General features: G+C 38.8%; 1 protein-coding gene and 1 gene segment (V, D, J or C); both read right to left on the reverse strand.

Annotated features, from left to right (window-relative positions):
- Positions 1-2,394, reverse strand: part of LOC121300642 — a 4,536-nt gene extending 2,142 nt beyond the window's left edge. Inside the window, exons 1-2 of the C gene segment in view lie at positions 2,256-2,394; positions 540-647 (exon numbers count right to left, since the gene is read on the reverse strand).
- Positions 2,395-24,800: 22,406 nt separating this feature from the next.
- Positions 24,801-27,484, reverse strand: part of LOC121301049 (AT-rich interactive domain-containing protein 3A-like) — a 60,823-nt gene continuing 58,139 nt past the window's right edge. The window contains exon 9 of the mRNA XM_041230143.1: positions 24,801-26,796. Within this exon, the coding sequence (XP_041086077.1) occupies positions 26,681-26,796 (116 nt within the window). The 3' untranslated portion in view covers positions 24,801-26,680. The remainder of the gene's footprint in view (positions 26,797-27,484) is intronic.

Genomic DNA, 27,484 nt, shown 5'->3' on the forward strand with positions numbered 1-27,484 from the left:
GAAACACTGGAAATCAACCTTTATCCACTAGAGGGCACCACTAACACATCACATGAGCAAGTTGTACATGAGTGCGGTGTAAGGCTGAGAGCAATCGCAGCTCCACAGACTGCACCGTTACAACGCATCAGTGCACAAATTGTCCTCACAATAATCCTGCAACATCTTTCCTTAACCAAAAATAAATACAAATTTCATTTATGTTATGAATCCCGTTCTTTCATTTTAAGGCCAATAAAATATAATGTTAATTTGTTCATTTAAAAAACACCAACCGACCAAATAAAACATTCTTAATCTAAAATATATCAAATAACAAATTCAACCTCCTACCGCTTTTTAAAAAATGAATAAGAATAACATATTTCCAACAAGTTGCCCTTCTCTTTACCTTCATATGCAAAGGTGACCAAAACTACACACAGTATTCTAGGTGGGGGGTCTAACTAGGGCATTGTATAATCTTAGCATAACTTCTGTAGACTTTTTACAATACAGCAATGCAGTCTAGCATTCTAGTTCTTTTTTAATTGCCTCACCACACTGGCGAGATACTTTTAATGATGACTCCACTACAGTATAACCGAGAGATCCTTTTCAAAGTCCTCGTCCCCCATCTCCACCAAATTCATTCACCACGGTCTCTTCTGTAAAAGAAAAACACAAGACAAGAGGTGTTGGGGCATCGGTTCAGAAAGACGAGCCAGGCTTTGCAGCGACGAGTCATCTGAGAAAATTCAAATAATTGGTTTAAGATTTACATCAGCCAAACTCTAACCCTAATCCTAAAAGCAACGGCTTGAAGATAATGTTTTGTGTGTTTGAAATAATGTATTCCACTAGCTCGTCTTTCTGCACCAGATAAATAGCGCAGCTCGTCTCTATGTAGTTCTCCCGAGGTTGCTATTAGAATTATGTGACCCATATTGAATTGAAACAATAGCTGATCTAGAAACCACCAGAATTACTTCAAAGTGATTCATAATTTGCCCAACATTGTTGTTTTGCATTGTTTTCAACTCCCCTTAACATTATTGAACAGCCTTCAGGTGGCCAATAGGTGAGTCACAGTGTCTCCCTCTGTCACAGAGACTTTCGCTTCCAATATTATCCTCCCCGTAGCCTCCAGTTTTCATGATGCTCACACAATCTTGTGTGAATTATAAGACACCCTGTATAAGTAATCCTATGTGTTTGAAGGTTGAGAAAATCATACCTGTAAAATATTTAAACCACCAAGGAGGGTAATACCTGCAGGGTTTACATACAACTCCACTTGCACCCACAGATACACCTCTACTTGTACAGTACACCTCCACTTACACCCACAGATATACCTCTACTTGTACAATACAACTCCACTTACACCCAGATACACCTCTACTTGCACAATACAACTCCACTTACACCCAGATACACCTCTACTTGTACAATACAACTCCACTTACACCCAGATACACCTCTACTTGTACAATACACCTCTACTTGTACAATACAACTCCACTTACACCCAGATACACCTCTACTTGTACAATACAACTCCACTTACACCCAGATACACCTCTACTTGCACAATACAACTCCACTTACACCCAGATACACCTCTACTTGTACAATACAACTCCACTTACACCCAGATACACCTCTACTTGTACAATACACCTCTACTTGTACAATACAACTCCACTTACACCCAGATACACCTCTACTTGCACAATACAACTCCACTTACACCCAGATACACCTCTACTTGTACAATACAACTCCACTTACACCCAGATACACCTCTACTTGCACAGTACACCTCCACTTACACCCACAGATATACCTCTACTTGTACAATACAACTCCACTTACACCCAGATACACCTCTACTTGTACAATACAACTCCACTTACACCCAGATACACCTCTACTTGTACAATACAACTCCACTTACACCCAGATACACCTCTACTTGTACAATACACCTCCACTTACACCCACAGATACACCTCTACTTGTACAATACAACTCCACTTACACCCAGATACACCTCTACTTGTACAATGCACCTCCACTTACACCCATAGGTTTTTGATCTGTCTTCAGTTCAAATAAGCACATGCGCCTATATTTACACATAAACTCTGCCTTGGCTTATATTAGTGATAATATGATATAGCAAGCAATACGTTTATTCTATACACTAAACTGTGTTTTTGTAATGATTGAGTGCTATAGAGTGTCAGTAACAACCCAAAATGAATGCTTACACCTGATCCAGACTGCAATCCAGAACCACAGCCACAGTGTGCTCCTCATTGCATGCAGCTTCCCTCTCCCCAGCAGACACACACACACAGACACAAGCTGTTCTAGCACATCGTGAATATGTACAGATGCAAATTAGTTTTCACCAGTTACACAATCTGAATACAGAAACAGCACTCTGCTAAACCGCTGACCCGTGAGCAATCTCACTGCAAGCAACAAAACCGCGTGTCATTTCTATCTGATTCATAATAACTATGTTAAAACTGTTTTAGTTGCATATTTCATTTTGTTTAATAAACCACTAATAGATATTCTGTATATGGCATATGTATTGTTGCCAAACTTTATTTCATAAATGTGTCAGTATTTATAAAAATCTATTTCTAAATGAAACAATACTTTACTATATTTTTTTTTTTTTTTTTTTTTTTTGCCAATCACAAGTTTCATATTTATATAGTCAAACTTTAAAAAATATATATATAAATTTGATAAATTACAGTACATTGGTTTTATTTCACAGTAAATTTAGTTACATATTTAGATAATTACATTTAAATATATTCATCTCTTTCTATAGTTTAGTTATAAGGTAAGTATATTTGCCATTTATGGTAATAAATATAATACCAAAAATATAAATAGCAAATATATTTGTCTTATAAAAATAGAAAGCTACCATACAATACAACTAATTCACAATTTGAGCAACAGATTTAAAATGTTCATAAAATAGTATCATTTGATTTGATTAAATACATATTAAAATACAACATTTAATTGCAATTACGTGTTAACACATACATTATTAATACATTATATATATATATATATATATATATATATATATATATATATATATATATATATATATATACATATACACACACACACACACACACACACACACACACACACACACACACACAGGTGTAGTCAAAAGTTTACATAGCCCAATGGAAATGTACAATTTCTAGAAATTTCTCAAAAACAAAGAATTTTAGGAAAAATCTTTTGTAGCAAAAGTTTTGCTTTTGTGAATGAGAAGAAAAAAAAAGGGTAAAAGAAATAGATGTCTACAATTATTTATTTCAGCAATTGTTTTGCAAAACTCCAAAAATGCTAATTCAAAAGTATTCATACCCTTTTATGCTATGTTAATATTATCTACAAGGTGCTAGAAATTTCAATATGATAATGCAGAGCCTAACTCTAGAAAAGTCTAGAAACTGCTGGATTGTAGGTGAACAGTCGTAGAGATAATAAAAGGATTAGGCATTGCTGTCATTACCAACAAGTCAATACGTGAAAAAGTAAAGAGCTATCTGAAGACCTTAGGCAGAATATTATTTATTTTCATAAAGCTGGAGGATACAAAAAGATTTCCAAGCATTTGAGTATCCCAATTTCAACTATTGTTTCTATTATCAAGAAGTACAAGACTCATGGTTCTGTCACAACGCTCCCTCAGTCTGGAAGAAGGAAGGTTCTTTCACCAAAAACAAGTAGTAAAATTGTGAGGAAGGTTAATAACAATCCGGGATGGGACTGAGGTTTCCATTTCAACCATAGATTGAGTATTGCATGGTGAAGGGCTCAATGGTTGCAGGCCAAGGAAAAAGCCACTGTTAGGAAAACATCAGAAGGACAATCGCTTAAAGTTTGCAAAAGAGCAATTGAATGATGGATATGGGTTCTGGTCTAAGTTTTTGTGGAGTGATATGAACAAAAATCAAGCTATTTGGTCACACTGATAGTTGTTAAGTTTGGAGGTGGTAATATCCTTCTATGGGGCTGTTTTGTCCTCTAATGGCACAGGAAATGTAGTTACAATGCATAGTAAAATGGATTCCATAGCATACTAAAATATACTAGTCATCTGAAACCATCTGCGAGAAAACTTGGTTTAAGACACAACTGGACGTTCCAACACGACAACGATCCAAAGCACACATCAAAATCTACTTCAGAATGGTTCAAGAAGAATAAAATCAGGGTTCTGGAATGGGCTAGTCAGAGTCCCCATCTAAATCCAATTGAGAATCTTTGGTATGAGTTGAAGAAGGCTGAATCAAGAGAAGTCCTCAGAATTTGAATGAACTGGAACAATTTTGCATTGAAGAATGGTCATAAATCACTAAAGAATATGTCAAAAGCTCATTGACAAATATCCTAATTGTTTAAAATAGGTTATTATGGCTAAAGGTGCCTCAAGTAGCTATTAATTTCATTTTACTTGTCAGAGTATGAATATTTTTGAATGAGCATTTTTTGAGTTTTGAAAAAAAAATTGCTGAAATAGATAATTGTAGACATCTGGTTTTTGTAACTTTTTTCCTCATCCACAAAAACAAAACTTTTGCTGCAAAAGATTTTTACTATAATTATTAGTTTTTGAGAAATTTCTAGAAATTCTACATTTCCATTGGTGTATGTAAACTTTTGAATATATATATATATATATATATATATATTATATATATATATATATATATATATATATATATATATATATATATATATGAATGAATGTGTGTGTGTGTGTGTGTGTGTGTAATACCCTTACCTTTCTGTAATAGAAATCAAGAATAATGAAAAGGAATATAAAATGATTAACATGCCATTTGATTGATGCACACGTATGAAATATACAGTCACTACTGAGAATGTGTTTTGGAGGGATTAACAGTGCATTGCAGCCTGGTTGTTTTCCAAACATATCTAAATCAGTTAAAACCAGTACTGTGATGTAGAAAACAGGAAAGATCTGTTAACAGTTTTTACAGTCCATGAACCAGCTGCAGTGCGGGTGAAAACGACTTACTATAACAGACTAATAAATAAACCAATGCGGTTTCACTCAAAAAAACAGAAGTATCTTGCCATTGATATTTACTTGTCACATTTATTGTGCAAATCCTTTCCCCCGCAAGGTGTGAGATTGTAACTCACAGACAGTGAAACATCCTTCTAGAAATAAACTAACAGCCATATTCAGAGATTTAACACTGGAGTGTTGTTTCTGAATGGAACTCTTACACCTTAGCTTTGAATATGCAGATATTTACAATAGCATGATAATGGTGCATACAGTGTAACACCCACTTAGGCATATTCCCTTCTGAACAGGGGTGTGCTTATCCATGAGAGAAGAGCAGGCATGTGCTTGCTGGTAACATTATTATTCTCTGCGTTTGGTCAATTTCACTCCCATGGTCCACTTCTGATTATGTGACCTACAACACAGGAGTGACTAGGTACCAGGAAGCAACAGATGAATTGTGCAGTATTTCAAATCTGTAAAAAAAAAAAAAAATGGATGAAACTCATTCAATTACCACATATCTGAGGACCATTCCATAGCTTCCAAGTTTCGTCAGACGGAATGCTGGTCCTAAATTATTAAAACTACATTTTGAATCAATAAAAGAAAAAGAACACAGCAACAATGGATAATTTTAAATGATATAATTTGCAACTTGAATTAAGAACCCAGTAATGAATGGCATGTACATACAATGCTGATAATGACAAGCTTTAGTTTTTTTTACATCAGCCAAACAGTGATCTTACATGTAAGTTCCCTTTCAATTTGAAGATGGCCACCAAAACATCATTATGGGATATATGCCTGCCTATTGGTAGGTGTCACTGAGCTCTTTCTATCAAAGCTGCCTATAGGCCCTCTCCTTTCGGTGACCCCCTCGGTCCCACCTACCAAGGGTACATAACCGTCACGCAGGGAAGCCTCACCCTCGTCACTTCTCAAGATTGGTACGACCTCTCTGTTGTATTGAGCCCTTTTGTCTTCTTAAAAAGCACTGCGTGAGTTACTGCTAGTTCCCCTGCACTTCGTGCTGAAAGTCAGCTACGCTGCTTTCCTGGAATCAGTAGCTTTAATTCATAGCTTTTTTCTTTCTGTTTCTAACTATCAGCACCTGCTTGCTCTGCGTGTCAGGCTGCTTCTCTCTGTCTGTCGTCTTTAGTCGACTGCAGGTAAGTACTACTGTTAAGAATGGTGTGTGTTTTTTCACCCTTTCTCGTTTGGGAGAGCGCTGTTACACCATGGGGCTGGGCCTGCCTTGCCCCGCTGCCGAGTTAGCCAACCAGCAGCCTGCGGAGCGCAGGTTGGGCCTTGTTTTGACTGTAGCTGTGCATTCCCATGATTGCGTAGAGGACTAGCTGCAGCGCAGCTGCTTATAGCCAGACCAGCCGTATACTCCTCACCAAGACTCCCTTCACTGCTTCAGCAGTCCACTCTGCGTCGACGCCCTAACCCACATATGGTCCAGAGCGCTCCTTTACACGTTTCCATCTCTGCCATTACTCCCGGCCTTTCTCGAAAATGTCCAGTCAGAGAAGGCGTCAGTTCTCCTAGTGGCCCCCAGGTGGCCTAGGAAAATGTGGTTCTTAACCCTGTGCCAGCTATTGAATGGCCCACCCTGGGAGATCCCGCTTCGCCGGGATCTCCTAAGTCAGGCGAGAGGCACACTTTGGCACCCGGAGCCAAGCAGGCTCCAGTTATGGGTCTGGCCCCTGAAAGGGACAGCTGGTCAGCCTTAGGGCTGTCAGACGTGGTTGTGGGTACACTGCAGAATGCTAGTGCGCTTTCCACTAGGTTGCTGTACGCCTAAGTGGAAATATTTCCAAGATTGGCGCCGTACTAACAGTCATGATCTAATATCTTATCCCATGCCTGTCATCTTGCAGTTTCTGCAAGATCTGCTTGAAGCTGGTAGATCGCCTTCCACACTGAAGGTATACCTAGTGTCTATTTCTGCTTGCCAGGCCCCGTTGACACTGTCCCCAGGTGCGCACTTCCTGGCTACCTGGTTTGTCCGAGGCGCTCGGCGGTTGCGCCCTCCTAGGAGGGCTATTCTCCCAGAATGGAGCCTTGAGATTGTATTGGAGGCTCTCACGCAGGCCCCGTTTGAGCCTATATACTCCACTGAGTTGAAGCACCTGTCCACAAAGACAGCCTTCCTCTTGGCTATCACCTCCGCAAAGTGAGCTGCATGGGCTGTCTGTGCATAGCTCCTGCATGCGTATTTCGGATGATGGTAGCAGAGTGTCACTGCATGCAAACCCTGCTTTTCTCCCCAAGGTGGTTTCAGCCTTCCACATGAATCAGTCTGTGGGGCTGGAGTCCTTCATCCTCCACCATTTGCTTCAAAGAAGGATAGGAAGTTGAACTTTCTCTGCCCAGTTCGGGCATTGAGATGTTATGTGGACAGGACGAGACCTCTGCATCAGTGAGACCAGCTCTTTGTCTGCCACGGGACACGATCTCTGGGACAGCCCCTTTTGAAGCAGTGACTGTCGCATTGGCTTACCCCCGCCTGTGCGGGTAGCCACATATTCCACGAGAGGTGTGGCTACGTCATGGGCACTCTTCAGAGATGGCTCCATAACTGAAATCTGTGATGCGGCTAGCAGGGCTACCCTGCATACTTTTTCCAGGTTCTCTCGCCTGAATGCGATAGATTCCTCATTGCCCTTTGTGGGCACTAGGGTCCTTGAGGTTGCATGCTCACACCGCTGACCTTGGTCAGGCAGGGCTAGGCATCACTCATATGCTGCCGTTCTTCACTCCTTGCTACGGCTTTGGTACTCGTTTTCCCATAACGATGTCTTGGTGGCCATCTTCGAATTGAAAGAGAACGTTCGTTTTCCTACCGAAACTTGGTTCCCTGAAAGAGAAGATGGCCACCAACTGCAAAGTCACGTCGGTCGACAAAAGAGGGCGAGGATCCACTGCGTGATGGTTATGTACCCTCAGCAGGCAGAGCCAAGGGGGTCACCGAGGGGAGGGGGCCTATCGGCAGCTTTGATAGCAAGAGCTCAGTGACACCTACCAATAGGCAGGCGTATATCCCATAACGATGTTTTCGTGGCCATCTGCTCTTTCAGGGAACCAGGTTTACGGTAGGTAAACTAATGTTTTATTTAGCAGGTTGCACAATGACTGTCTCGGGTCTGTGTTTCCAAAACTCTGTTATTGGTTCCTGTAGGGAAAGTGTCTTTTGCATCTGCAATCCTGCAATGAAGGTAGCTCTGGATAGCATAGCAGCAATGTAAAACAATGCATTTTGACCTTTGCTCTGGATAGCATAGCAGCAATGTAAAGCAATGTATTTTGGAGCACTTTGAATCAAAATACAAAAACACTGCTCAAATGAAAAAAATGAAGTTCTGTAGCAAACCAGAAACTGCATTGATTAACCAATGGTTGTTCCCTTATCCTAAATGAAACTCAAACCTTTGCCATGCTGTCATACTTTCGCTTTGTCTGAGCTTTTAAGCAGAAAGTGAAACCATTTGGCTGCCACATACGCCGCAGTTAAACGCTTGCACACAAGAGGAAGAGGACCATCCAAGCATTCAAGAAAAGTCTCTTGGTCAGGTATATCAAAGTGCAAGGATCTTACCTATGCTGGAAAGAAGATTCTACCACTGCTGATCCGGCAGAAGAATCTATTGTTATTGACCTCGATGGAAAGGAGAAAACGATAGCTGAAAACGCGAGGACCGCAGCTAAGGAGATTCTAGAGGATGCACTGGAAAAAGATATGTATGGGTCTTACCAGCCTATCAAGTTTGGATATACTTGTGGCAATCTTGTTGACCCTTACAAGGTCTGTGCAATGCCCACTAAAGAGGTCATATCAAATATGTTAGGAAAATTGGAGAAAGTTAAATTTAAGAAAGAAATTGCGTCATCTAGTGACTATGATTACGCCAATGTTGACTCTAATGATGAAGAATGCATCGTCTACTTGTGTAAGCAGTTCTGGCAGGCACCAACCAACCTCGAAAAGGATTCTCAGCCTGGGACCCTCATAGACGAGGTGTCGCACTTCTTAGGAACAGAAGACATAATTTATGAGGAACTATATGTCGAGGTCCATGAAGTTATGGGAAGGCTATTTGGAAAATCAAATGCTATAACTTTACATGGAGCAGAAGATCAACACGATGCTATTGAGGCAGGGCAAATGAACGCCTACAGCCTTGAGTATGAATATGAGACTGTACTGAATCATAAAGGGTCATATTTAAATGGAAGCTACATGTGTTGTGATGAAACCAAAAGGAATTCTGTTTGTCAAAATCGAAACGCAGGGCACTATCATTTACACAAGAATTTCTGTAAACCAAAGTCATTTTTTTTATTGTTTTGTAATAGTGTTTTGCCATTTATTTGTTTTTATTTCAGTTTCTTTGTGTAATTGCAACCATTGGATATCGTATTTAGAGATAAGTGTATAGTTTAATAACTGATACAAAACTATATATTATATATATATATATATATATATATATATATATATATATATATATATATATATATATAAACAGCTTTGTCTTTCTAAAGCGACACAGACCTACGGGATATAACAGATTGTGTGTTAGCTCTGGCAAAGTGAAGGGCCAAAATGCATCCCATAAATACATGATAATTAATAGTGGAAACTATTGATGTGTTGTTGTTGATTTTTGTATTATTATACTTGCTATCTCCCAGCAGAAAACTGGTAAAATCAGTAAAGAAATGCAATTTGCAGTCAGATTTTACTTTTAAAAGTTTTACATTTGCCATTGAGATGAAATGTTAAGGATTTGCTACCTTAGATAGAAAGTTATAATACTGCCGATATACATTACAACAGTGTATTGTAGTAATAAAGCATTTTTGTAAGGGGGATCTGAGGGGTGCAAATGCAGAAACAAGCATGATATGTGTACTGTCATGCTCATGTCTTCTGTTTGCAACATTGACAGTCTCGCCGGGCATGCTGCTATGAACATAGCTGACTGTAAACATTTTTCAAATATGGTTCAAGATTGTGATAAAATAAAGATAACTAGACTACACAATTGTGATAGCCAGGCATCCTGGGACCAGGTATATGATGCACTGGCTGCTGCTGCGTTAACCTAAACAGACTCTTTTCTGATCTGTGTTACAAGGCCTGATGGTCGGGTCTAAGAAATATTTCAGTAACTGCAATAAGACCGAACTAATGGAAACATCATACAAACGCAAGAAGACAAGAAAGAACTGGAACTGGTTACTGTAATTTGATGCTATTTTAAATACAATGGGAAAGTTGTAAAACTTTCTATCTTCCCGTTTTAACTGAATAATTTGTAATCTTTTTACTTTTTTTTTTTTTTGTTGGTCTTTTTGTTAGAAAACATTTTGTCCCCAATTAAAACATTTGATTCTTCTTATTATACAGTAATATATTTGAATTTGGATTTGTTTAACTCTGCTGAGATTTTACAGAGGGCCCCTGTGCTATGAGTAATGACCCTACAACAACCTTCAGAGTTTCTATGTCTTTAAAAACTCCAACAGCAAATGGACCATATCCACACCATGCTCCCCACGGGCCAGATAACAGCACCCTCTGTGTCACAGGCGGAGAGTGCCTGGCAGCAACCACAGGGCACACACCTCCACTCAGCCTGCTGTGCAACTCCAGCAGGATGAATGGAATCACCCAACTGTTTGCGGGCATGGGAGCCCATCAGCACACGGGCGCTTCTTTCTCAATCTCTTATGATACACACTCTTCTACTTTATCTTTTATACTCTGGCAAGTTTATACACTTTCTGCTTACCAAGGTTAATGCAGAGTGTTTTTTTCTCTCACTCTTGGTACACACACACTCCTATGCTTTTGAGCTTACTGGACTATTTCTGTTTTTGGTCCTAAACCAGTACGGTGCTGTAGTTGATCTGTCAAGTAACATGCTAAATGTGTGCAGTGATTTTATTGCTGTATATGCTTTTAAGAAACCCGCATTTTTTTTCTTTGCCTAAATGCATCTCACTCAGTTTTACAGCACCTGCTGCAGACAGACGACTCTGCGTTTGCTACTCACAGACATGACTGGGAGAGGTGCAGCTTCTGAGTTTATTCCAGCTCCCCCTCACACAGCCCACTGAAGCATGATCCGATTCCTGCTGAGTTGGAACCGTTCATCCTGGAAGCTAACCATAAACTAAAGGAGGCTTCTTACTCTGAACCATGAAAAGGCACAACTCCTTCTGTCACCTTCCTCAGCATTGCCTTCTCTGAAACAGTCCACACACTGGAGCAACACAAGGTTGCTATAATCCAGCGCCTCCCTCTGCCAAGTGTCCAAGACATTTCTACACACCACCTTGAGCCTGTGGAGTTACCAGAGAGACTTTATTCCAAATACACACATTTCACTATGAACTGTGAAAGAAAGAGGTGCACAGTAAACGGACTGATTCGCACACTGCCTCAGCGACTGCCCTGGAACAAACTGTTTGCCAGTGCACCTGCACTCTAACACAGCCTTTGTTTTTGCTGTTCTTTGCTAGTCAATGTTATTTTTTGAATGTATACAATATTTCTGAGCTGTACACTTTATACCACCCATAGTCAACCTCCCAGTATGGAATAGAAGGGTCTGGGGTAGAAGGGATGTGGGTTAAACAGACACCCCTTATAGAAGCCGAAGGGACAGCGGGGGTTAACGAGTGCCTCCTTACAGAAGCTAGTTGTATGAAAAAACATGGTCGGAGATTTAATATAAAGGGGTTGGTTTGCATTTGTTATTTTATTTACATTTTACATGTTGAAAAGAATGTAGGGACAACCTACAGTGGCCTGCGAAAGTATTGACCCCTCCTTGGCATTTTTCCTATTTTGTTGCCTTACAACCTGGAATTAAAATGGATTTTTATTTGGATTCATGTAGTGGACATACACAAAATAGTCCAAATTGGTGAAGTGAAATGAAAAAAATAACTTGTTTAAAAAAATTCTAAAAAATAAATAACGGAAAAGTGGTGCGTGCATATGTATTCACCCCCTTTGCTATTAAGCCTCTAAATAAGATCTGGTGCAACCAATTACCTTCAGAAGTCACATAATTAGTTAAATAAAGTCCACCTGTGTGCAATCTAAGTGTCACATGATCTGTCACATGATCTCAGTATATATACACCTGTTCTGAAAGGCCCCAGAGTCTGCAACACCACTAAGCAAGGGGCACCACCAAGCAAGCAGCACCATGAAGACCAAGGAGCTCTCCAAACAGGTCAGGGACAAAGTTGTGGAGAAGTACAGATCAGGGTTGGGTTATAAAAAAATATCCGAAACTTTGAACATCCCACTGAGCACCATTAAAGCCATTATTAAAAAATGGAAAGAATATGGCACCACAACAAACCTGGCAAGAGAGGGCCGCCCACCAAAACTCACGGACCAGGCAAGGAGGGCATTAATCAAAGAGGCAACAAGTAGACCAAAGATAACCCTGAAGGAGCTGCAAAGCTCCATAGCGGAGATTGGAGTATCTGTTCATATGACTACTTTAAGCCGTACACTCCACAGAGCTGGGCTTTACGGAAGAGTGGCCAGAAAAAAGCCATTGCTTAAAGAAAAAAATAAGCAAACACGTTTGGTGTTCGCCAAAAGGCATGTGGGAGACTCCCCAAACATATGGAAGAAGGTACTCTGGTCAGATGAGACTAAAATTGAGCTTTTTGGCCATCAAGGAAAACGCTATGTCTGGCGTAAACCCAACACCTCTCATCACCCCGAGAACACCATCCCCACAGTGAAGCATGGTGGTGGCAGCATCATGCTGTGGGGATGTTTTTCATCGTCAGGGACTGGGAAACTGGTCAGAATTGAAGGAATGATGGATGGTGCTAAATACAGGGAAATTCTTGAGGGAAACCTGTTTCAGTCTTCCAGAGATTTGAGACTGGGACGGAGGTTCACCTTCCAGCAGGACAATGACCCTAAGCATACTGCTAAAGCAACACTTGAGTGGTTTAAGGGGAAACATTTAAATGTCTTGGAATGGCCTAGTCAACGCCCAGACCTCAATCCAACTGAGAATCTGTGGTATGAGGTATGTAAAGATTGCTGTACACCAACGGAACCCATCCAACTTGAAGGAGCTGGAGCAGTTTTGCCTTGAAGAATGGGCAAAAATCCCAGTGGCTAGATGTGCCAAGCTTATAGATACATACCCCAAGAGACTTGCAGCTGTAATTGCTGCAAAAGGTGGCTCTACAAAGTATTGACTTTGGGGGGGTGAATACTTATGCACGCTCAAGTTTTCTGTTTTTTTTGTCTTCTTGTTTGTTTCACAATAAAAAATATTTAGCATCTTCAAAGTGGTAGGCATGTTGTGTAAATCAAATGATACAAACTCCCAAAAAATCCATTTTAATTCCAGGTTGTAAGGCAACAAAATAGGAAAAATGCCAAGGGGGGTCAATACTTTCGCAAGCCACTGTAAAGGGGAACTTCAATACATTAAGTTAGGAAGGTTGTTGGCTGCATCATCCACTTTAAAACTATAAGCATTAACTTTTTTTATAAATTAGATTTTAGTCTCTAGAATGCTATAATCGTTCATAGGCATAATATATATATATATATAATATATATATATATATATATATAATATATAATATATATATATATAATATATATAATATCTCTCACATCTTTTGAATTTATGGTTTTTATGGTTTGTGAACTTGAGAGGTCTGAACAATGTTCTTCCCCTTTCAGGCTTGGGACTGTAAGATTCTATGTTCTTTAATCATTAATAAATCATCTAATATGCTATTAGTAATTACTGTGTCTGGTCTAATCTTTTGCACATGTAACTCTGTATAAGCTTGTACTTGTTTATGAAGAGAGATTCTTAACTACACTGGGTTGTGAGATTCAAGGCTGTGTATTATTGTAGACTGGATGTTTTTGTTACTGAATGTTATGAAAGCATATTGATAGAGAGGCTCCATCATGCTTGGCTCATTCCCAGCCATTCCTTTACTATGGGGAGACAGTGGCTGGCAATGACATGAGTAAGGGTGAGAGTTAGGAATTAAAAGGGTTAATTAGCCAGGTAGTCATTCAAGCTCAGGTACCATGGAAGAAACATCTGGGAGTACAACTCAGCTGCCTACTGTCCAAGGAGAAACGAGGTAATGTGCTCTCTCTGTGTTAACTTATAACTGAATACAGTGTTGCTGTCTGTGTTAGAAGTTGAAGTAATACTTTTTGTTGCTGGCACAATCCTATATTAAGTGTAGACAAGTATAAAAGTTTTGATCATAGGGCACTAATGCAAATGCAAAGGTTGTCAGCTCCTGATTATGGGGTGCTAGGTGTGCAGATAGGTGCAATCAAACAGGTGGCCTCACTATTATGTCCATCTGAGTGATTTCTATATATATATATATATATAAAACAAAAAAACCATATAGGGCCCAGTTTTGATCCTAGGGCACTAATGCTAATCCAAAGGTTGTTAGCTCCTACACAGACAGGTGCAATCAGCATACATTAAAATAAAACTACACCAAAAACTATTTCCCAATAACAACAATTAGAAATAGTGATTGTAATCAATAACAAAAACTAGATAGAGTGATTGTAATCATAACAAAAACTAGATAGAGTGATTGTAATGCAATTGTTTGCCTTTCTGACCAAACCCAAACCTTCCACAAGCTCTATCCTTCTCAACGTTTACAATACCACTCCTCATCCTCACCTTAGGTTAATGACTACACCTTTTAAATAACTATTCTTAATTCACCTGAGGTAATAACAAATAGCCCATCAACCCTGGTGCATTGTGGGAAATGTAGTTTTGTTGTACCTGTACCTTTTAGACTACATTTCCCTTTCCTCGCTCTGCATGGGATACAAACTCAACTCAGTCCTCGGATCTACAAATCTGACTTCAACAACCTTTCCCCACACTTTACCACACAAGCTATAGAAATAGTGTCATTAAAACATATAACTAACGAAGGCATTTCTAAATAAGGACTTACTTGAAAACATGACGTATAGATTCATGATTGTAATGTTCCATATTTTTGTAATAAAACACTTAAAACTAAACTTTTCTAGGTTTATGTAAGATGTACAGCAGTGGTGGCTCGTCATAAAAGGCTATGGAGACTAAAAATATTTTCCTTTAAAAATAATCGCAGTGCGATTGCCATATCTGCGTATGGCGGATGGCTTCCATTTGAGCCCCTAGCGCCTGTGTTGCACATTTCAAATCCTTTCCAAGTTCTACTGTCTAGTTTTCTGTAACCTCTGAATGGGCTGGGATTCTGTATTTGTTCCACGCACTTTCATAAACTTCAATCAGGCGCTCTCAAGTTTTGCTGTATTTCTATTGGCTAACACAATATAAGTATCTCTGCCTCTGCCACTCAGTATTAGAATTCATCTTGACGTGTCTGTTACCAGGCAGGGTATGAGTCACGTGTGCCTACTCTCTTTCGAACTCCATATGCAGTAAACCAGTTGTGTCATATTTCTTCAACAAGCAATACCCGATGACAAAACATTGTAGACTTTATTTATTTATTTATTTATTTATTTTCTACTTCATACAACATTTTCCATCATTCTAATTGAGGAAAAAATAAGAGTAAAAAAAAGAGTCGTAAAGTTTTCAGAACTTTTTCTACAAATGTCAACAGTCAGATTTGTCAATAAGTCCACTATTATTTGATATGATATTCAGCTGGTTGCCTTATATAAGTATTTGGGCACTTGGGGGAAAAAATGCAAAGTGATTTCTATAATTTCTAATTGTTATCGTGAAAGATAGAAATAGAAATTAGAGATTCAGCTTTATAATAAAACAACAAATTATTACATAACATGAAAAATAACATGCAAAAACTAATTTTGTAATCGTGACGTGTTCTACGACATCTGCACAGTGCTGTAGTCCACTATAGTGAATAACAGTTTAAACAGAGGTATAAGTCTATGTGTTTCTTCCTGTAAAGTAGGGCACCCTTAAATCCATGCTCCACAGAAATACACGGCTGTGTCGCTCCACTCCACACTGCTAATCACTAGCTGGTAGGTGAGCGGGTCCTTCGCCCTGGCAGTGAAGCGCTCGGAGGAGAATCCGGAGCCGTAGCTAGCGGCTGAGCTGTTGGTGTGGTAGTGGCTGAGGACAAACTCAGGTGCATCCCCAGGGCTCTGCTTGTACCAGCTGACGAACTCCCCGCTGTCCCTCTCAATGCTGCAGTCCAGGACGGCTGTCTGTCCCGGGCTGAGAGACAGGCTGCGAGCTGCAGCCTTCAGCACTGTCGCAGACAGAGCCCCTGCAGGAACAACAGCTTTACTATATGCCAGTGGGGAGAGGGCTCATGACACCATGCTGGCACTCTCTAAGGCTCTAGGTCTATTGAAGGCTATATCTTGGAAACTTCCTTGGGATCAGTCTGCTATAGGAAGCAGTATTGATAGACAAAATGGCCTCCTTTCGTTTGTAAAGAGCCACTAATGAAAAGTGCACTACAGAAGTTTTTTCACCTTTAGTAAAACTACCATAGAACTGAGCTCGCCGAGTTACATATTACTTGTATTTATTATGCAATTTTTCTCATTTTAAGGTAATTTTCCTTTGCATCGTTTTTATTTTTAATGCGAGTTAAACAGCCACTCTTCAGTCTGTTATTGAGTATTAAGAGATGTGATCAATATTACAAGATCATTGTGTTTAATGAACAAATGCATGCAAAGAAGGGCTTAAATAGATCTCTAGTAAATACTTCATTTTGTTTGTCACGTGGAGACGATATTCCCATCTCACACAGCCGGGTCCCTCTCTTCTGTTAACTACATTGATCCAGATTTCAATTTCAGAGGCGATATCCTCTCCTCAACAAACACATTCAAATGTTTTTTGAATAAAAAAAAAACAATTAAACTGAAATTGGCTGCAGCTTTGTCACAGAATAACAAGAGACAGGAACAAACTGGAGAATTTCACAAAGCAGAGAATTGCTGATTTTCCTTTTTTTTTTTTGTCATTCACCAGCCAAATACTTGTGTGGAGTTGACTTGTCTACTAAACTGGACATGGAATCAGTTAAAATGCAGTTCTGCCTTACAGTTTTACAGTTAGGTTGTTGAAGTTACTATGAGCAAAAACACATTGATCTCAATCTCAGCAAAAATACTTACAGCTCAGCCAGACTGCAAGACAACAGCAGCACACTCCCTCTATCTTCCACATTGCTTTTACTGTCCTCCTTCACAGCAGATAATGTGGGAAGTGAGTCAAACAGACGCACACGCTGTCAGCCAAATATCGAAATGCATAATTACAGGATGTTAGCCAATCAGACTGTGAATATAGGGGAAGTGCAAAAACACACAAACAGAAGGAACTACACAAGTTGCAAGTTAGGTACAGCAGCTGTTGCAATTGTGGAAGAACTTTGCCATCTTCTGGTAGAAATAAGAATTTATAAATGAATGCTGTTTGATAACATTTTTCTTATAACTTCTGGATAGCATAAGTTACTTCTATAGTCTTTTAAATTCAGTTTTGCTTTACCCTGACCTATTTTTTTAAATTGTAACCTTTCATTATTCTTAGATTATACCTGTACAAATGGATGTGCCTCACACACAGTAGAATATATAAAGATATTAAAGAATTGACAATAATTCATGAGCATGACACATCCTCTTCAGGTAGGCTGTAGTGTATTATTCCTATATATAATGATAATGTTGTTTTCTGTTAATCAAGTTCTCAGTAAGTATTTCTAGTGATTGATAAAAGTTGGTTATAGATTCTGGATGCAATGCTTTTTGTTCTCCATCTATATATAGTAAACAAAAGTGAAATACTTGTAATAAAGTATGTAATTAAACAGTAACATTCGAATACCTCAATTATTTGATGAGGATCACCCTTCAGGGTGTTAGTGCATGCGTGTTAAACTCAGTGCTGAGGCACATTTTCTGTTGCATAAAGAGGAAGAGAGAAACGAACAGATGGTTCGAATGCAGACCAACAGGAAATACACTGTTACTGTCTGTCAACGGCATTACATTACTGCTTTAGCAGACATATTCAGAGAACTGTGTATTTATTCACAAGCTGTCCTATTCAACCCTGTTTCAGTCTCTGTGACCCAAGGAAATAGGGTAACTGGTAACTGATACAAATCTCTGGAAAACATCCGCATTCCAGCAGGATTTCAACAAAGGCGATGATACTGTTTACTGCCCTTAATTGTCCCAGCCTCACACACTGGAGCAGACTGCCTGCTTGCTGAGAACTGGTCATGGGCCAGATTTAAACATGGAGTCTGTGATTTTCTATTTAAATTGTAGTTTCATTGATGTTACTTAATAATGGGGCTGTGTTGTCATCTTAACAATCAATGGTCATTTTTTTTGATAGAGGAATAAAAATATTCTATTGAATAATAATAAAATATATTTTTTTTTTACTGTCCTTTAAACAGGCAAGTAATTTGAGTTTTAAATCTTGTTTTTCTAGATTTTTGTTCTAGCTTTTTCTAAGAAGAAAATTGGGTAACGCTTTATGTGGAAGAATGAAGCATTTATAAGACTAGTTATTCATGTGAAACGTAACTTCAATGAATGAGAGATTGCATACTTAATTAACACAACATTGTTGCCTAAACTAGGGGTGTCCAGTCATGGTCCTGGAGGGCCATTCCACTCCAGGTTTAATATCAGGGTCTGGATGGAAGTCACATTGAAAATGGCAAAGCATTCAAAAAGCACAGTTGTTTTGTTCCAGGATGGAATAGAATTAAGACTTCAAAACCCACATGAAAACCAGTTTGAGCAGTAAGAACTTAGTTTTTATTAGTAATATTCTGTCAACTTTACAGAGTTACAATTGTCATTTTCTTTTTAAATATGCAGAGGTTTAAATACAATCTGTATAACATTATTATAAAATGTAAACTCTTTCAAAAGTGTTTAATAGTCACAAAGCAATTAATTCCTGAATGCTTGTAAAATTGTTAAAAACACACATGTCATTACAGAAGCCAAGGGCGGAACTGAGAAGAACAGAGGTAGAAGTGTAAGCCTATTCCTGAGCGATCCTTTTACGTAATGCATTTGAAATTTTATATATATATATATATATATATATATATATATATATATATATATATATATTATATATATATATATATATATATATGTTTCAATGTCAGAACAAATGAAATAATTAGTTTTGTGCCCCAGCTTAAAAAAAAACAAAACAACAAAACACACTTATTCATAGCTTTTTACCCAATTAATACAGAATATATGAAGGAAAAGAACGACCTGCACAAAATACAAACCCGCTATAAAATCAACACCCAAAAACGAGAGAAAAAAATATAATACCCTCCTTCCCTTCAATGAATTTATTAAGGGAGATTTGAACATGAATTGTCACTGCATAAGGCATGGCATCCCTTTGCCCACCCACCTCGCAATTGCCTGTCCCCTTTTTATTTGTTCAGTTCTTGTACTGATCAGCTAACAGGCTGTCTCAGACATGTTTTTGGTTAATTTATAAAGCCAAAAAGGACCTGTAGATTCTTGGAGAACTGTTATGTGCGATATTATTTTGTTCAAAGAGCCTGTCTTCACATAGCTCCACATACCAAATCTTCCTCAATGAAAAACGTGGTGTCAGAAACACACCAGGCCTACTGTTGAAGGCCAAGTCAATTTCGTACAGTTCATTTCTGACAGCATGGTTGTTTATAGTCCACCCTGATATGGAGGTGGTACAGCCACTCAACATCTCTTTGTATCAGATTTCAAACGGAAATGACATCACATTAAAATGAGCTATACAGTTTCATTATTCTTATTGAACTATGCATTATGAAATATATAGTAAAGGGTGCTATGTAAGATACAAGCTTGAATCGTACAGCACCCTGTCCCACATTCTATACATTTGACATATATATTCTGGAAGGATACCCCTAGTGCTTAGTTCAGTATAATCAGACATTGTGAATTCTACTGCAGGGTAGGGAGGTAGACACATTTTGTTTTATCAGTAATAATTTTGCATCTCCTCTGAAGAAAACCGAACTCTTGAGCAGTAGCTGTTGGCTGGTTTATTTAACTGTGCTGGCTGAAACAGTTTGGGTGCATAAACATTGTAAATTAGTATAGTCTGAACAGAGTGTAGGGGTAAACAGACAGTTTACAGAAAATCAATATACTTTAATGGCATAGAATTATCTATAAAAGTGTTATTTCTGGATTGCAAGTATTCTTATTAGTACTATTGTACTATATTTGGCTTTAAGAAGGGCAATATACTGCAAATTGTCAACAGCATTAAAATATATATATATATATATATATATATATATATATATATATATATATATATATATATATATATATATATATATATAAGCATTAAAATATATAGATAAGAAGCATTGTACTTGAAAATGTGCCTGACAATCTTTTTCTTTTCCATCAAGAATTTGTTTTATAATGTCCTTCAAATTCCATTCCTACAGGTCAGGTAATAAGTGTTTGTGATATGTAATGTATAATTCATATAGAGTCCTTCAATGTTTTTAGCCCATCCGTAGGACTCTTGCTGGCTAAAAGGCTGAGGTAGGGAGCCCTGTCTCTAGAGCTCTGTAGTGTATTGAAGATAGAGTGTTTGAACCCTGATTTCCCTGTGTCCTTGACAAGACAGGACTATGTAGAACTGTTGCACGGTCTGAATCTGAAGCCTGGACACCTCTGGTGTTTGATAATAAACTAGCATCCCAGTGGTGAGCTATCCGAATCATATCTCTAGGTTTTGTCTCCCATCTCTCAAAGGTCTACTTTCACAGCACTATTAAAACTCAAACCCGTCTTGTTCCAATATAATATCAATTTCTAAACTCACTCCCTGAATTTTTTTTTTTCTTTTTCAGCTTTCCTTTGCTTTAGACGCTCATTACAAATTTTGGCCATCCGGGCTGAATGACAAAGACTCCCAGTTCAGACCGCTTTGAACTCGGTCCGCTGCTGATGGAAACAAACAGGACTGGTTTCCACTTGGGCAAAAAGTCCCAGGCAGTAACCTTGCATTACTACTAGTCTGAACACATTACAAAGCTCGAGCAACAGCAGAAAGAAAATGTTTGAAGTGCTGTAGAAAGGGTTTGCAACAACAGGATGTAACTGTGCTGCTTTTAGAAACACAGAACATGCAGGTATTTAGTGCTATTCACACCAGAAGAGTGGGCAAAACGGGTTACAAGGACTACAAAAAGCAAGACACTATCTAGAAATTAGAAAAGGGAAAAACTAAACAAGCCTGATGTCTAAACAAGTAGTGCCAGACTGCGCTGGTCCAAGCAAAGCAAGTGTCTTAAAGGGCAACGCCGCTGCAAGACTACAAGAACAATGTGAATCTCCACTAACACGATCTACTGAGTCTTCTACTGCCTTGTGTTACCTTAGGGAAGGTAGGCCCAGATTAGTGCTAATCGTTGTCGAGGAAACCAGCCGTTCTTGCATTAATCTGCAGACAAACTTAATAAACAGCAGAATAATAATAATAATAATAATAATAATAATAATAATAATAATAATAATAATAATAATAATAATAATAACATAACAACAACAACAACAACAACAGCAGGTGGGAAATGAATGTCAAAGTCAATAGACACACACACACACACACACATCAGATCACACATACAGTGTAGATATAGGGGGTTGGGGGGGATGGGGTTAGACTTTAAGGCCTGATTTGGGGTTCCTACACTAACACTGGTAACCATGGTAATACCGGGTTTCTTTGGTCAGTGTTATTTGAATGCGTTGGGGTTTATTATGATAGGCATGTGCTGTAGATTAAACATGCTTACATGGGTCCTGCAAGGCCTAGCAGCTCCTGACATTTAGGTGCCAGGTTTTAGTCTTGTTTCTGGATTTCTTAGTTCTATTTTTTGTTCTTATTTTCAGCAACTAGATACTCCAAATTGCAAACCATTCCGTATTCATCTAAAGCTGTGGAAACAAGCCCGGGAAATGACAGAAAATATCTGGAAACATTCAAAACCATTGTCGAGCAGAGCCGTCTCCATTCAATTTTAGCAGCTAGACAACGTTGAACCTTTTTGAAATTTTTATTAATTTCAAATCTGACAGGCTGGATCAGTAATAACTGTCCTAATGGACCAGGCTGAGACTTTGAAAGGTGAAATGTGTCTTCTATTGCTAGCGTTCAAGCTGCCTATACGTGTTTGACTGTACAGATCAAGATGGACTTGATAGCCTGAGTTAATCAGATCTGCTGGTTCAAGTAGTATGTGCAGAAAATGTAAAAAGGTCTTCTAGTGCAGAAATACAATTGTAAAATCTTGACACACAAGAGACAAGCCGACCCATACTGAAACCCTACAGTTAACCAGGTGCCCTCTGCACCCTGCCCAATAGCTTCTCCTGCAGTATTCTGCATCTACACAATCCGAGTGCTCTCCCCTGTTAAATAGTGACTCAACTCTTGAGTCACTAAAATGGGTCAAGTTGAGAAAGAGAAGGAATCGTTTCATAAGGCATGCAACACACCAAGGTCCTTATGGGAAGCTGATATTATTGTTAAGGATATGCAATAGGGGAGGGGGGTGGTTTAAATGTGGCATTCCAGGGAGTTCCCATGCCAGGTACAGGTCTTTAGCCTCTCAAACATTTCAAGCTAAATTCAAAGCGCTTTGACAAACGACACCCTGGTGGCGCAGTTAACAAACACAACGAACAAACAGAAGCCGACACACAAATCTGTGATTGCAACTTCACTTTCTCTTTCTTCCAGCTATAACCCAACTCCCTTTGAAGATTAAGAGCGCCCAAGTGACCAGCATGGACACTGGAACCCCCAGCCCAGCGACAGTCATCGTACAACCGCAAAATAACACTGCTATGGAAGGTCACTGTTTGCATGCTGTCAAAAAGTTTGCAATTATAAACATATGATTGTATGTGCTCTCCATTCACTGGTGGATTCATAATTCATAATTGTATATTCTAATAATATTAAATTAAGCAGTGTTGTTGCTTTCTTTCTTTCATTGATTTGAAATGTAATTAATAATTCAGGTCAGATTAATAAGTATCCGAAATGTTTTGAGGAAAGGGGATACCATGAACCCCCATCGCTGATTCATTATTCAAGCCAATCTTGTTTCCAGTACATTCAAAGCAGTCCAGATTGTCTTCAAGATATTGCAAGATCAGTCTGTTCTGAACACTAAACCCCACCTGGGTATCCACGTGAATCAAAACCTATTGAGGGTCGAACCATCCTATGCTGCTCCAAAACTGTAAAATAGAAGCTGTCCCTGAGATTGAAATTGCAATTGCATCTCATTGAAGAAAGTGGATTCTTTGTAACTGGACTTGATATTCAGCATTAAGCCAGGTGTCTGCTCTCTTCTGTACAGGAGGCCACTTTAACTCAACACTCATTTGGAAAAGCGCCCAAATCCCACAAGGGCTGGGGGTCAATAAGTCAACTGCATCAACATTACTGAGAGAAACGATCAATGCTCCATTCCTCTACCTCCGATAGCATCTGAACCGAAACCGAGGCCTTATCAGCTCTGTACCATTCACTGAATTTATCATTATTACCGGGGACAACAAGCATGCTGGTGAAAAAAAAAAAAATCAATTAAGTCAATGGGTGATGATGGGTCAAAGGTTGTGACCCTTTCTCCTGAAAGGTTTCTAAAGATCCTGGTCTTTATGACCTCTGAGTATGTTCATTGTCTCCAGTGCAATAACAACAGATCCAAACATGAAACCCAACAATATATATTTCATTTACTGAAGGTACTGTATTACTTCAATTTGGCACCACGGTGTTTATTTTAAATTGATCAAAGATTGCGGCACTTAAAAAAGAAGCGCGTCTGGTATACGAGGGAGACCTTTATTAATAATGCACTTTTTCAAACACTGCAATATTTTATTACATGATTTAAGACATTTTAGAAGTATCGCGGTTGCTTATTTTCTGTAATACGGTAGCCTACCTGTATGTAGCAGCGTGTGTGGCTAACCTACTTTTTCTACGGTACATTTATCAGTGACAGTTAATTACCGAGAGCCTATTAAGTAGGAGTTGGAAGGTCAGGGGAGTACTGTACCAGCGAATCAGGAGTGTGTATTGGTTGTTAAGGGGTGGCACAATGCTGGTGTGGCAGTTAAATCCAACAGTGTGACGTAGATGCTTTTCTGCACCAAAAGTGACCTCAGAATATCAGTTTGCTTGTTTGTAATTTCTCTGCAAGAGAAACCAAAACTAAATCTTCTCATAGATAGTAAGCACATTGTTTCTATTTGTAAGGGAATTACAATTGAATTAAAAACAAAACAACAAAATCAGAAACAACAGAACTTCAGAAGGACTGCTGTTCTGTACGTAGTTCATCTTGCATTTTCTTTCTGAACTGTACTACCACAAAAGGTGCTTACTATGTGTGTGTACATTAGTTTGTAATTTTCGTGCTAGACTGAGGCTCCCCTCTCTTCGGGGGTGTTACATGTACACAGTCAGTGTTGCGCATTTATTTGTTTACTGTGTGTGCTTTTTTTTAGTAGGGGGAGAAAAAAATACCTTAACGTTTCTTTATTGATAGCGGCGTTTATTCGAGGGGGGCCTCTATTATTAAGCTGATATATGACTGCGGCGTCAATACGAGGGCGTCTTTAATTCAAGGGCAGCACCAAAATTGAAGTAATACGGTATATTAGTCTCTTAATGCAAAACTACTATATTTTATATGAAGAAAGACTGCTAACAGTATATTGAACTGGTGTTGAAAATGTGAGTGATTTTCTTTACCTGAATTTAGTATGTTGGTTTAAAAGCAATTAAGATCTAGTGAAGTGATTGTTGACCACATTTTATTTAGTTGCTGTGACCACTATGACATAACTAGGCGAAAACAGATCCTTTCTTTACTTGATTAAAAAAATCAAAAGTAACGTTTCAGGATCCTCCAATTCAGTAAATCCTGACTAGCAACAGCTCCCTGAGAATAATATCTATTTCCTGCTGTTTCAAACCAGGATAAAAAAAAAAAAACAGTACCAGACTAACACTTATTTGTTTCCCTAGCTACCGTGGGGAGGAGAGAACGAGAGGCAAACAAGCCTCCTACAGGCGTGCACCTTCCAGTTATAGACTCTGGCCACTTTATTAAGAACACTCCTCAATATGTACAATCAAACCATTTATTTAGAGGTTTGTCACAAGACACATTAGGTCCCAACCATCATACACCTTACAAAACACCCTCCAATATCCATTTTGCCAAACTAGACGGCACTATTGGAGAACGTTCCTGATAAAATGACTGTGCCCCGTGTACAGAACATGTTGGAATACATATAGTAAAACGATGAATGGCATTGAATTTGTAGTTTAAAAATTGTTAACAGAGATAACTCCAAAACTCTGTATACATCTGTTAGCTAGTGTACTAAGAGTTGCCTGATACACAGGGCAGGGGTTGGTCAATATCAACTTTGAGACCTGATCTCTGAAAACCCAGCCAAAGGTAACGAGAGATTGTACCGGCACCCAGTCCTGGTTATTAGAATGACCTTGTTATAATGCATTACTAAAATGACTGTGCCAGCTACCCCCATCCACAACTACATTAAGTAATCAGTTGAAGACAAACAGGCTCATACATCCTACAATAACCTTAGTCGGTTCAAAACAGACTTAAACCAGGAGTAGCTGATTGATTACAAAACTTTGTCAAACCAGGTTTTAAAGGATCCCAATGATCCAGCATCAACAGCATGGCTTAGTTACCCATCCCATACACTCAGTGTGAAGACTTGTCTCCCACCCTCTGTCCTGAGTGTCTTCACTTCATTGAGAACAGAATCTAGTCCCCTGCTTGGGTTTTTCCAGAACAGTAATGTAGGGGTGCACAGCGCCCCCCTTGTGTCTTGCTGGCAGTACTTTGACCAGCTTAAATTTGTAGCACAGAAGACTGGCAAAGTGTCTTACTGTTAAGAAAGTGACGAAAGATATCTCACAGACCCTTTTGCTCAGCTATCTTCATCACAAAAACCATATTGAAAAGCGTTACTAAATTGTGAGGTGTTTTGCTATGTCCTGAACAAATATATAACTTTAAAGCTAATTTTTTGTACTAGAATAAAAGATATTTACATTTACTTTAAAACCTTATATATACTTTTGCCAAGTGTAGTTAATAAAAGATAATCATACTTCAAACCCAAACCAGTCAGTAGATGAAATTCAATGTGGAAACGAAAACAATGCATTTTTCCTTTTTTTTGTTCTCAATAAAATCTGTACACGATGAGAGAAAATAAATTATTCACAAGTTTTTGCATATATTAATATACTGGCTCTGGCTTACATCTACTTGGCTGCTGAAGTCTACCTGCTTAAAAAAAAACTTTAAAAAAACAACCTCCGGTTTGATTTGTTAACCTGAGATTGTGCACTTCGTATTGGAGATAGTTTGGCGCTAGCTGTGGTGGAACACACGCGTGTGATTTGGCCGTTGCTAAGGTGACGGATTGCTGGAGGAGGTAGGTGTGTGGGACACAGGCAGGCCAGCAATCCCTGTGCTGTGGCTTGATACTAAGGAGGAAGAGGCAGCTGCTTGTGCAAAAAGCACACCTAGAAAAAAAAAAAAAAACAGTCACTGACAACCAAATACATGCACAGAACATCCGAGTTTAATACAGTGTGTCAGTAACTGCTACCCCGCCACGGCTGGGAGTTCACACTGGAGCTGTCAGAGGCAGTCCAAATCTGCTGGAAAATCTGCAAAAAAAACTGCAGACATTTGAAGTCTCAGTGTTCTGCAGAGCAGCTTATGGGTTTAGTATTTGTATTAATAATGGCTTATAAAAATGTAAATCGGTAAACATAATCATAACAAACAATCTATAGGTTAAGCACTTCCAATGTAATCTATCAAGCATTTTTGGTTGGTCAAATCTTTAGAAACTGTCAAACAAAAACATCACATCACATGTGACTTCTTGTTGGGCCACATTTCCAAAGCCTTGACACTAGTCAAATACTTTTTGAGGGGGACAAAACATCCGTTAATTTACCAAGTACTAAGCCACTTCCAGGTCAATTTAGCAGTGTGTTTATGATAATGATGACTTTGATGTAGCTGCAGAAAATGGAGAACATGTGGAAGACTGAGAATTCAGTGGGAGCCTGGAAATTCCGTGATTTCCGAGGAATTCCGTTATCTGCAGATTTGGACTGCCCTCAGCTATCAGTATGATCAAGCTAAAAAAGTACGTATAGAATAGCATAGAAGAAGAAATAGCAAAGAAATAATAACAAA

This window comes from Polyodon spathula, chromosome 26 (genome assembly GCF_017654505.1).
Source record: "Polyodon spathula isolate WHYD16114869_AA chromosome 26, ASM1765450v1, whole genome shotgun sequence".
NCBI classification, from domain to species: domain Eukaryota; kingdom Metazoa; phylum Chordata; class Actinopteri; order Acipenseriformes; family Polyodontidae; genus Polyodon; species Polyodon spathula.